The sequence below is a fragment of the Lolium perenne genome, chromosome 2 (genome assembly GCF_019359855.2).
Source record: "Lolium perenne isolate Kyuss_39 chromosome 2, Kyuss_2.0, whole genome shotgun sequence".
Taxonomy (NCBI): Eukaryota; Viridiplantae; Streptophyta; class Magnoliopsida; order Poales; family Poaceae; genus Lolium; species Lolium perenne.
In genome coordinates this window covers 29,450,380-29,462,130 of record NC_067245.2, presented here as the reverse complement: position 1 = coordinate 29,462,130, position 11,751 = coordinate 29,450,380, and the positions used below count along the sequence as shown (strand labels likewise).

Sequence of the window (11,751 nt, the reverse complement as noted above, 5' to 3'; positions counted from 1 at the left end):
TCTTGGCGCTTGTCTTTTTTTCCTATTTACAATTCATGGATATCCTAATCATAAAATCCGTTACTTAATATTGTCAAGTACGCACTGTTGTTTCGAAGCTTCCTTTACCATGTAACTCGTTTATTACGGCATAAATCTGAAACAAGCTAGAACTGGTTTGCTGCAATTTTCTATTAAAAAAGATCCATGGTCACGTGTATATCTTATTGCAGACATTCAAAGTTTTAAAACTGTACCTCACCTGGCCCCGTTTAATTACATGGGACTAATAAGCTGAAATGAAAAATATGCTGTGGTTCTGCTTCATCTCAGATCTGACACGATGATGGTGCCTTTTCTTTTCAGGTTTCTAAGAAGTAACCACTTGGACCAGCACCTGTGTATGAACATTGTACAAATATTTTCCATGTGCAATAGGCTAACCCGTTTTTTCCATTATCAATACCAGACTGTCAGTAGTATATGTACATGTATAACCCTAAGGCTCGGACTCTGGCCAAGTTTTAGTCCTCATAAATCATCTTGCAAAATTGGCCGGCTTCACATTTGATTGTTTAAGATAGTGTAGAACTAACCTTTACCAAAAAATGTTTTCAAGAATGCAAAATAAGTCTTCCGTGTTGTGTACTTTGTAGCATGGACCTAGTTTGAGTAAAATGATGAGAATTGCTGCCTCTCCTCGCTGTCATCCTTTCTTGTCAGACAATTTCGAATTTAGTAGTTTTGAGACATCAGAAAACACTTGCCTTTTCCATGCACAAATGGTTCTTCATAAGTTTCATCTCCCAGCCTAACTCCTCGGCCACTCTGCATATCTCTTCCGCGAGCGGATGCGTGGTGTCGTCTGATGAGAATTTGTGCAAATGCATGGACTCACTGGTGCCGGCGCCAAAGTCCACCCAACTGAACCCAATCTCCTTCGTCACGCCCCTCTCCCTCATCTGCCTTCTCACCTTTGCAACGCCTCTCCAGTCCCCCTTCTCAGCATAGATGTTGGAGAGCAGCACGTAGGCGCCAGACTCTGCCGGCTCTGTCTCAGTCAGGATGTTGGCGACCCTCTCGGCAATGCTCGTATTGCCATGGATTCGGCAGGCTCCAAGTAAGCTCTGTAAAGCCGAGATGCTCGGTCCAGATGGCATCTTCAGCATGAGCTCCTCTGCCTCCTCCAGTCTCCCTGCTCGGCCTAACATGTCGACAACGCACGCGTAGTGCTCTGGCCAGAGCTCGATGCGGTACTCAGCAACCATCGAGTCGAAGATCTGTTTGCCAGTGTCGACCGCCCCGCTGTAGCGGCAGGCTGTGAGGACGGAGAGAAGCACCACGCCGTCTGGTGCGACGCCGGAGCGCACCATGTCGTCGAAGAGGCGCATGACAGCGTCATAGCTCCCGTGCTTGGCGTTCGCTGAGATCATCGCCGTCCACACAATGAGGCTCCGGTGGGCTGCCCCTTCGAATGCTTTCCGTGATTGTTCCAAGCTGCCACGCTTGGCGTACATGTCGATGAGAGTGCCGGAGACATACTCGCTGGCGCCGAGCCCAAGCTTGAGAGTCTGGCAGTGATATGCCTCGCCGTAGGTCATGGAGACCGTCTCGACGGCGGTGACCGCGCTGATGACGCTCGCAAACGTGGTCTCGCTGGGTCTCAGGCACCTGACCATCGATGAGAAGACCTCGAGAGCGTCGGTGCACTGCTCGTTCTGCGCGTAGCCCGAGATGAGAGCGTTCCAAGCGATGATGTCCCGGCAAGGCATGAGGTCGAACACTATGCGTGCATCCTCCATGCGCCGCAGCTTGGCGTACATGGTGATGAGACTGTTGGACGCGGCAACCTTGTCGGACAAGCCGGTCATGAGGCACACCGCGTGAATCATCTGCCCGTCCCTCGCCGGGCATCCTGCCGGCAGCGCCGAAATCAACGCCACGAAGGTGACCTCGTTGGGCGACACGCCGTCGCGCCTCATGCTGTTGAATAGCGTGATGGCGTCCTTTTCAGCGTCCATTGATATGACCGTGGTCCACGAGATGACGTCGCGCTCGTCCATGGACTCCAAGAGCTTCCGGCCGCAGCCGGGAGCGCCGCACTTGTAGTACATGGCGACGAGCACATTGCCGACGGAGACGTGCCCGTGGACGCCCAGCTTCACCGCAAAGCAGTGGACTTGCCGGCCAAGCTGGAGTTTGCCCTCGCCGCCACAAGCCGGGATGACGCTGCACACGGATATCCGGTCGGGGCGTGCGGCGCCGTCCTTGAGCAGCCGGAGGAATACCCGGACGACCTCCGCCGGGGAGTCGCCGTCCTGCGCGAAGCCGCAGATCATGGCGTTCCAGGAGACGAGGTCCCTGGCCGGCAACTCCTCGAACGCCCTCCTGGCCGCGTCCAGGAGCCCTCCCCGGGAGTAGGCCGTGACGAGTGCGTTGCCGACGAACAGGTCGGCGGCGAGCCCGGCCCGCGACGCGAGCGCGTGGAGCTGCCGCGCGAGGCCGAGGCCGTCCTCCCCGCGGCCGGCGGCGAGCGAGAGCGCGACGGTGAACGTGACGGCGTCGGGCCGCACTTCGCCGGACCGGAGCATCCACGACAGGAATGTGAGTTTCTCGGCCGGGTCCGGGAGCGCGGAGAGGATGGTGTTGTAGGAGCTGGCATCCCGCGCCCGGGCGGTGTGGAAGACCCTGGCGGCGGAGGGGAAAGAGCCGGTCTTGGCGTAGCGGGCGGCGAGGGAGTTGGACACGAACGCGAAGGCGTCGAGGCCGGACGCGACGGCGAGCGCGTGGAGCGCCGGGAGGGCGGCCGGGCCGGACGAGGCGACGGCGGCGGTGAATGCGAAGGGGGAGCAGGAGACGGGATGTCCCGGGTGGAGCGAGGGGGGAGGCGTGCTGCTTCTGTTGATATTGCTGTTTGGGCGGGGGATTCCGTCGAGCAGGTGGTGAGCGGCCACCGAGGAGAGCGTGGCCGCGGCGCGCGTGCGGCAGGGGATCTGCAGCCGCCGCAGCGGCATCGATTGACAGAGAGAGTATCAAGTGAGATCCGCAAGTCATATTAACTCCTCCCATCCCCCCGTCGCCATAGCCTTCGGAGTTCAGCCATGGTGAATCTGCGTGCTGCCTGGGCTAGGATTCTGTCGAACAGGTGCGTGACTGCGTGCGTGGCGAGGAATCAATCTACAGACTACAGCCGCCTCAGCGGCATCTAGTCTAGGATAAATAGGTTACAGCCGCCTCAACTTATTCAACTGCGGCCGCCCCCCGGCTCTCAGCACAAGACTCCGGCCATGGCGTGCGCGCTGCTGCCAGCAGGTGCGGCCGCGGCCCTCTCGTCTCCACGTTGGAGCGCCGCCGCCTCGACGAAGGTACTTCGCGAGCTACACCTCTTTTCTACCTCTTCTGTGGGGCAGCCATTTCGTCGAACACGTTGTGGGCATAAAGTTATTGAGGAAAACTCATTTTACGCAGTACATAAACTGTACGAGGTCGGGTACTGAATTCGCAATTAGTTCTGAGCGTGCGGATCAAAGTTTTGTTCATCAAATCGTACCAATGAGATTCCCCAAGATATTCTCCGTTCATTTGATTTTTTTTTTTTGCATTCCCTTCTTTTGTTGAAATCCGAAGGTAAATAGTTCAGCAGAAACTTGAAACGCACAAAATTAGCTCGCAGGAACACTCGGGTACTGGATTCGCAATTAGTTCCTGTGTTATACTCCCCATTTCCAAATATTTCCCCGTTACCAATTGCAGTGTACCTTAAGAAAAGCATAATGATACTGTATTTGTCTTCATTTTGTATTACTCTGCATAAAAAACGTGATAGATCTTTCCTGGCATCTAGTGCAAACAAGTACTTGGATATTCACAATTTGTTGCTGCGTTCTACTTCCTGTTTCCCAAATATTCCCCTTTACCAATTGTACTGGCTACCTTAGAAAATACTACTGAATAATACTTGTGTTCAATTTGTATTACTAGCAATGGCATCTAGTGCAGCCAAGAACTCGCATCATATATTGTGGTTAACAAGTTAAACTCAAAGGGTGCTGCAGCATTTTCCCCCCTTGAATCTGAACTTCTGAAACATCTTTGCTCACAGGGACATCCGAACCAAGTTGGGTGCATGAATCATCTTCACCAGCTTCACTTGAAGCTGCCCTTAGCCGGTGAGTACTGCATCCTTTACAATTGTCAAGAATTTCAATGTCAATAGGGAATTTATAAATCTATCTCTCATTTCATGCATCTGATCTGAGACGTTAAAAACAAACAATGTGTGAATGCACTTGCAGCAGAGTCCCACGGGTCCAGGAGCCTTGTTGGCTGCTGCATAACTTCACGTTTGTCAGCAGAAGCAGCTACTTCAAGCAGATCTGCAGATGCTTCAAGTTCTGGCAAAGATGTATCCATGGGAGACTCCGTGGGTACTGTTTCAGGTGCACCCATCGTCATCTCAGGCTACTGGATTGGTCCTGACATGGATGATGGTTGTGGTCATATTCAAGCCATCCTGCAAAGGATTTCCTGATAATGTATGGTGGTAATCTAGGTGAGTCAATGTTCTAGGCTCTACCATCAACTGAATCAGGGTCTGTAATGTTTCTTTTGTGATGGATTGGCATGTGACAACATGTGCAGTCTAATCTGCTCTTCGGTTACGCACTGCGCATCCATTATGGAGATTTCGAAGGAATATAGATGCAACGCATCTGGCGTTACTGCACCAGAGTATGATATACTCTCATTTATGCAAGAGTATCAAACTAGTATATGAATCTATTTTAAGACGCGGCCTCCAAGCTTTAATGATCCATGCTCTCCCTGCCACACTTATATCTCAGAATAATCTTGCCTTGCTTAGTGTGAGCCATTATATTAGTTGGTGTGTTAGTTTGAGTTAATTTCATAGTTTGTTCTGTTGATGTTGTTGCTGTTTTTTCAGATCACCAACTATAAGTAGTAAGTTAAGCTCGATTCCACCTCCTTGCCTATTTAAGTTATGGTTCCATCATCTTTGTTGAGATTGTTCTAATTCCTAGCTCATACATCAAACTTTCATCATCTTGGATAACAAGTTGTTTGCTTGGTTGATTATCTAGGAAAGTTCTTACAAAAGAGAATATATCCAAAAGAGGCTGGACTAGGGATAAACATCAGATCTTCGTACTGTTGATGAGAATACATATCACCTATTTTTTCAGTGCCCTTTGGGGAGATTAATGTTGGGGAGCGGCCGAATGTTCATTGGAAAAAATCCTCACTGGTATCCTTGTTTAGGTTGGCCGGTTCTAATGGCTGCTAAAAATGTTTAGCATCTATTTTTGTGACCATTTGGAAATTGAGAAATAAGGTTTGTTTTGAGAACAAGGTTCCTCATGACCCCACTGGGGTGGTTTTCCAAATTTGCCATCTCATGGATTACTGGTGTGAACGGCTGGAACTAAGAATGCAGAAATCATTGACCGGCTAAAGCTGGTGATTCACTGAAGTTTTCCAAATTTTCAAAAGAAGGATTGTAATGTGAGGTCATCTTGACAGTGCGGTAGCTGAGAGATGGAAACTATGACAAATTGAGTCGCAATCGTGGTAGAGTTAGTGGCCAGGAGTAGAGTTGCAATGTGCAAACTGAGCTATATCTCTGGAAAATTTCCTTGTTTGGTGCTGCCTCATGTTTTCGGTAGATTGGCTTTGGCTGTGCTGACATGGTGTTTCAAAACCTTAATGTGTACAGGCTTTCTTTTCTTTCTGCTTTGTAAAGAACTAGGTGGTTTCGTTAATCAAGCTAGGGGGAAGCCCCTTGACTATATATAAAAAAATATGATTTCTTTTTGTAGTACTGCAAGAGATTCTGATAGAACATCACAACTAACAAAGCACACGATACATACATAATGCCAACAGATTCAAGATTACTTAGTCCTTTATGCCACCCTTGATGCCGGCACAGCAGACGAGGTACTCTTGCAAGGTATAGGGGCGAGCCATAGGCACTAACCTCCGCACTCGTCCATGGCTGCCAGTGTATGCAGATTCCCCTCGGACAAACTGGAATGGCGGATCGGTGGTCCTGTCCCCGAGGCAACGCACACCAATTTTTCCAGCGGAGTAGCTGTTCGCTCCAATGTACACCGCGTTCCCAGCCACAGACGGGAACCTCTCGGTGGAGAGGGAGAAGCACACCAAGTCACCCACGAACAATGCACGGTGGCAGCCGATGTCCTCCACTGGGACTAGCCTCTCCCTGTCCAGGTCCACCTGGAGGACCTCGATGAGGTGCCACTGATTGTTCCTGTAGTTAGTCTCCACCCTGATCACGTCCATCTTCTTCATGCGCTTCATTTTCCTCTGCTCCGCCAAGCTGAGGTGATCAAGGCTTCTGTAGTGGCGCACCAGAAGCATGCCCCCGTGCCGGTGGTCGTCGGCCGGGACGAGGTAGGAGATCACTTTGTTGTCGATTGAATCTTTGAAGGGTTGGTCCATAACCACTAGCACCAGCCGAGGTTCAGAACCTACCCTCACCTGTAGTATGTTCCCCTCGTACGTCGCCAAGTAGACGCGCCCTTGCAGTGTCGACACCGATGAGTGCCGGATGCAACCGTTGAGCAAACAGTCGCTCAGGAGCGCCCACTGCGTGTCGCCGGGCTTGGCGTACGCGATGAAACTCGCCACACCTCTCATCGTGAGCACGACTGTCGCTGGGGAGGTTTCTTCGGAGATGCCGGCGTAGAAGATGCTGGGGACAAAGAGCAGCTGCTCGGTCCAGACATCGTGCACTTGCCCTAGTTCGGCGGTGATGGGTGGGAGGTCGGTGAGGGTCCCAGTGAGCGGGTTGAGCAGGCGCACGGCGTGGCTCACCTTGTCGCGCAGGAGCAGTAGGCCCTCCGTGCTGGCCTCGACTTGGTGGGTGGATAGCTCCTGGAGGTCGACGTGGACGCATGCGCCCGTGGAGAGGTTGAGGAAGCGGCGCCGCACACCGTCAGTGTTGTTGGAGAGCATGGTCCAGAGGCGGGGGCGGATGTCGAGGTCGCGCGGGTTACTGGTGCACTTCCTCCACTCCTTGCACGAGACGCGGAGGCGGATGTAGTCGGTCACGTCGTAGCGGAGCACCCGAACGGCGATGTCATCGATGAGCACAGATGGCAGGTTAGACCAATCCCTCCTGTCAAATGTCAAGCAGATTTGGAAATACAATCATACCAACAGTTAGGGTAATTAGCTAGGGCATGTGGGGGAGTCAATCAAACTCACCATTCACCTTCTTCCTGGTTGCATTTGCACGATGGTTGGTCGCCAACGCAAACTAGACATTGATCGGCGAGATTACGACATGTTCGTTTGATCATAGTACACTTTTCTCTGAAGGTCTGTGGCGGCGGCTGACACCCTAAGAATGGACCGGGTACCTCTATATATAGTGGAAATGGAAGACTAGAAGATGGACAAGCGGGTTACCAGCCATCGGATTTCCTCGCGGAGACGATCTTAGCCGTGCGGTTCCCTTCGGTTTCTCACCGAGCATGGTAACCTCTCCCCACCTACCCCAGTAGAAACCCTAATGTGCTAATCCCCTCCACTCACCTACCACCGCCGCCACACCCTTTACTTGTGTTCTGCTTCCCAATAACCTTCACTTCCCTTTTTGGGCTCCGCCTCTCCCAACCATTGATTTTGTTCTACCCCGTTCATTATTGGGCCTCTTTGTCGCCTCCTTCAACCAGGTGATCCATCCTCAACCGGCCCATCGTCCAACTCTACAACAAATCCCCTTCTCCTGAGCTATTATATTGTTTCCCACCTCTCGTGCCTCTGAGTAGAAGTTATTGTCATACTCCCATGACAACATGCATTAGCTGAATAGTTAGTAATAAAACGAGGATGATAGACAACACCGGTCTTATGTTCGACAAATCCTTCCACAACTTCGCGTGTACTATGTCCCACGTGAAATTCTGCTCCATTTGAACTTCTACCCAATCTGATGTGTTGACATACCCTTTCTAAGAAGATAACCACATATTATAAATAAATAGCTAACAACCATATATAACGTACTTTTCCTCTTACCACTCTATTGAGGAAGATGCGGTTGGTAGGACATAGATGATGTCATATTTTCCCTACGTACTGATCTATATGAGTGGTTCTTCAGGGCATAAGCAAGTCCTACGTATGACACCAATGATTCCTACAGTTCCATTCCATTCCTATGGGTCATGAATCATCTCTTCTTCATCAACAGTTCATTACCCTACACCACTGCGAGTTCTTTCTTTCTTTATACACTTTGCCATTTCTATAACTTCATTCACTTAATCGTGATGTGTCACACTATTCGTGATCAGTTTTGACCATCTTGGTTAAGCAATCCGTCTATTTAATATGGTAGTTACAAGGTTTCCTTTCTCATTTTGCCGCTATGTTGTCGTCCCAAATTTGCGCATTCAGTATGTGCACAAAATGAGTAGAAATACATGCAATAAAAAATTGGCTTGTTATTATATATTAATGGTTAAATGTTTTTTATCAAAGGCCATGCAAAGTAAAATGTTCCTTGCATTTTGGACGAAAGAAGTGTTACAAATAATGATAAAGATACATAGTTCAACAAACATAACATAGTTTAGCTCATACCACTCTAAGGGTGTTGTTGTGATTTTTAGGTCATCTATGAAGTTCCATGTAATATTTTCCTTGTGGACCCACATAAGTGTAGTCTAAGGTTATGTTGGATAGTTGTGATACAACTGGGATATTCCTAAGGCCTTGTTTGGCAGCCCGGTTTCTAACTAGTTGCACGTGTATTATGCCGGCCCAATCAACAATCACTCGAGAATACACTCCGTACCTACTTGGCAGCCTGGTATTTAATTGTGTAACCACAAATAAACCCCTGGATACACGTTCGATGGGGCAGTTTTTAAGACGCGAGGTGCCTCTAGCGTTTTTTACACTCGTGTTTCAAGCAGAGGAGACAGAAATTGGGTGTTCACCCAAAACACGTTGGAAAATACACTATGAAACACTAACATTCACTCTTTCCAAACGAGGCCTAAGTGATTTGGATTATCGGCCACCAATCTCCCGACCGACATGATCTGAGTTGTGTGCTTTTCTCGCCGCGTATGGTAACTCCCCCATCCACCCCCACTAAAAACCCTAGTGTGCAAATCTGTAAGGGTATTTTACCCTTATCCATTATTTTGGTAACAATGACACCGTGCTAGAGTATTTGACCTAATATGTTTATAAGGATTATCTCAGGTATTAGGCAATGAGGCATAAATGGTGTATCAAAGGAACAAGAAGGCTAAAGGAGACCCCCCACTTCAACAACAATCGAAAAGGGGTCTACAGAAGAAATCCGGTCGGCCACCCGGTTGGACCGGGCCACAGACCGGATGGTCCGGCGCACGGTCCGGTCGACCGGGCGCCAACCGGGCGCCAACCGAGCGTCAACCGGGCTGCAAGTCGACGCTGGAAGAATCCGGTTGCCGCCCGGTCAGCCGGGCTACAGACCGGAGAGTCCGGCGCACGGTCCGGTCGACCGAGCGCCAACCGGGCGCCAACCGGAGGAGCCCCTGGACGAAGAAAACGAGGATCCGGCCCAGCATCCGGTCGCAACCGGCTGGTCCGGTCACTGGTCCGGTCGGACCGGATTCCAGACCGGACAGTCCGGTCACTGGTCCGGTTGACCGGGTTTGACGAGAAGAAAGCTGAGGTGGCAAGTGACCAACGACCATATTTCGAAGTACACTATAAATAGGCCTTCTCCTACCTCAGAACACTAAGGCAATATACTACAAGCTGTTCTTGAGCTCTCTCTCTCTCTTACTCCATTATTAGAAACACCAAAAGCCTCCGATCTCCCTCCTCCTCCACCCAAACTCAAATCCCTCCGGGGAATCACTAGAGGAGGACCCGATCTACTGTTCTACCAAGCCAAATCTCATTTCCCATTGTATTCATCAAGAAGCTTGCTTCCTAGGGTTCCTTGGAAACCCTAGGTGGGCAAGAGGAGTCCGGAAGCATCCGGGCTGTGGATTTGCTCCGGGCAAGATTGTGAAGGTTTGGAGGCTACCTCAAAGTCTACCACAAGTGAGTGAGCTATTCCTTCGTGGGATAGGCTCCGGGGAATAGGGCGAGCCTTCGTGGCGTGGGGAATCCTTCGTGGGACCTCCACCCCTCCAAACGTGACGTACCTTGTTGCAAAGCAAGGGAACACGGGAATACATCCTCGTCTCCGCGTGCCATCGGTTATCTCTAACCGAACTCCTTACTTGTGATTTAAACTGCCTGAGAGAGCCTTCGTGCTCGAGATAGTTGTATCTTCATATAGGTTGCTTCACCTAGTTTGCATTAGGCTCACTTTTATATTCCGCAAAGCCTAATATTGCAAAGAAAGAATTAAAATCTGTAGAAACCTATTCACCCCTCTCTAGGTTTACCATCTCTATACTTTCAATTGGTATCAGAGCCTGGACTCTTATTAAGGGCTTCACCGCCTTAAGAGTGAGATGGAAAAACTATTCGAGGGTCTAGATGAAAACTCTAACCTTTCGGTTAAAGAGATGAAATCTAGATTCTTGGCATATGATGCCGAGAAGAAGAAAAAGGAGGATGAGCTACAAAGCCAAATGGCAGAGATTGGAAATCTTCTATGGAATCTCATATTCGCAGCTGCAGCGTGGAGTTGTGGGAGATCATTGTTCATGGATACCGGGAGCCACAAGATCCCATTCGGTTGACCTCCATCGAATTCTACAGCCATCAACTCAACGCCTCCGCACGTGACAAGATTAGGAGTGGCATCAACCGCAAGCTCCTTGATCAAGTCAATGACATAGAGTCCGCTAAAGAATTGTGGGATCGAATCGTAGTACTCCAAGAGGGAACCGATTTGATCCAATCCGCTCTTTATGAGACCGCAAAGCAAGAGGCTCATCAATTCATGATTCGAGAATGAGAGTCCGTGGCCGATGCTGATGCAAGACTTGGTGCTCTTAGAGTAAGGGTCAAGGGACTCGGTGTTGAGAAGTACAATGACGGCTTCGAGATGAATGAAGCATTCATAAAGTCCAAGGTCATTGCTATGATTGCCGTCAAACAACAAGACACCAACCTTGCACTCAACTTGCAAATCATGACCAAGAGTGCCGACCTCAACTCCGATGATCTAGTCTCCTATGTGGCCGCCAATGAAAACATGGCCAAAGCGGGAAAGAGGCTCATGGCAATGAACCGTGTTAATGAAGCCTCACACAACCATGAAGCGCCACACAACCTTGCTCTCAAAGCTAGGGCCGATCATGAAAGCAAGGAAGACTATGAAATTGAAGAAGATGAAGAGATGACTTCAACTAGTGACATGGCTACCGACTTTGCTTTCTTTGCCAAGAAGTACAAGGCTAAGTTCCCTATGCTCCTCAATGACAAGAAGAAGAAAAGAACTTGCTACAATTGTGATGAAGATAGCCACTTTGCAAATGAGTGCCCTTATGAGAAAAGGGTGGACAAGCCAAGATTCATCAAAGGGGTCAAGCCAAGATTGAAGCCAAACCCAATCAATGATTGATACAAGAAGAACAAGGGAAGAGCCTTTGTTGGGGCGAGTACTTGTCCGATGATGAAGAGGAAGATGAGGAGAAGGAGGCCGGGGTGGCCGGTTTGGCTTTCTCTAAGCCCGGGTCACTCTTCACATATGACTACTCCAAGGACTACTCCACGGAGAATGATGTTGGATCCTCCTTCATGGCAAGGATAACTCAAGAT

General features: G+C 49.7%; 2 protein-coding genes across 4 annotated transcripts; one reads left to right on the top strand and one right to left on the bottom strand.

Annotated features, from left to right (window-relative positions):
* Window positions 1-452: 452 nt before the first annotated feature.
* On the bottom strand, window positions 453-2,993 carry LOC127328337 (pentatricopeptide repeat-containing protein At4g32430, mitochondrial). Its single transcript, XM_051354942.2, has one exon. It carries the CDS (start codon window positions 2,991-2,993, stop codon window positions 732-734), a length of 2,262 nt encoding a protein of 753 aa, XP_051210902.1. The 3' UTR covers window positions 453-731.
* Window positions 2,994-3,219: 226 nt separating this feature from the next.
* LOC127331645 (uncharacterized) lies at window positions 3,220-5,735 on the top strand. 3 transcript variants are annotated; one of them, XM_051357821.2, is made up of 4 exons: window positions 3,220-3,344; window positions 4,082-4,148; window positions 4,275-4,531; window positions 5,082-5,735. In XM_051357821.2, the coding sequence occupies exons 1-3, from the start codon at window positions 3,267-3,269 to the stop codon at window positions 4,508-4,510; spliced, it is 381 nt and encodes a 126-aa protein (XP_051213781.1). In that variant the 5' UTR covers window positions 3,220-3,266; the 3' UTR covers window positions 4,511-4,531; window positions 5,082-5,735. The 3 variants fall into 3 exon arrangements, with proteins under 3 accessions (XP_051213781.1, XP_051213782.1, XP_051213780.1); XM_051357822.2 differs by lacking the exon at window positions 5,082-5,735 and having other exon boundaries at window positions 4,278-4,961; XM_051357820.2 differs by lacking the exon at window positions 5,082-5,735 and having other exon boundaries at window positions 4,275-4,961.
* The last annotated feature ends 6,016 nt before the right edge of the window (window positions 5,736-11,751 follow it).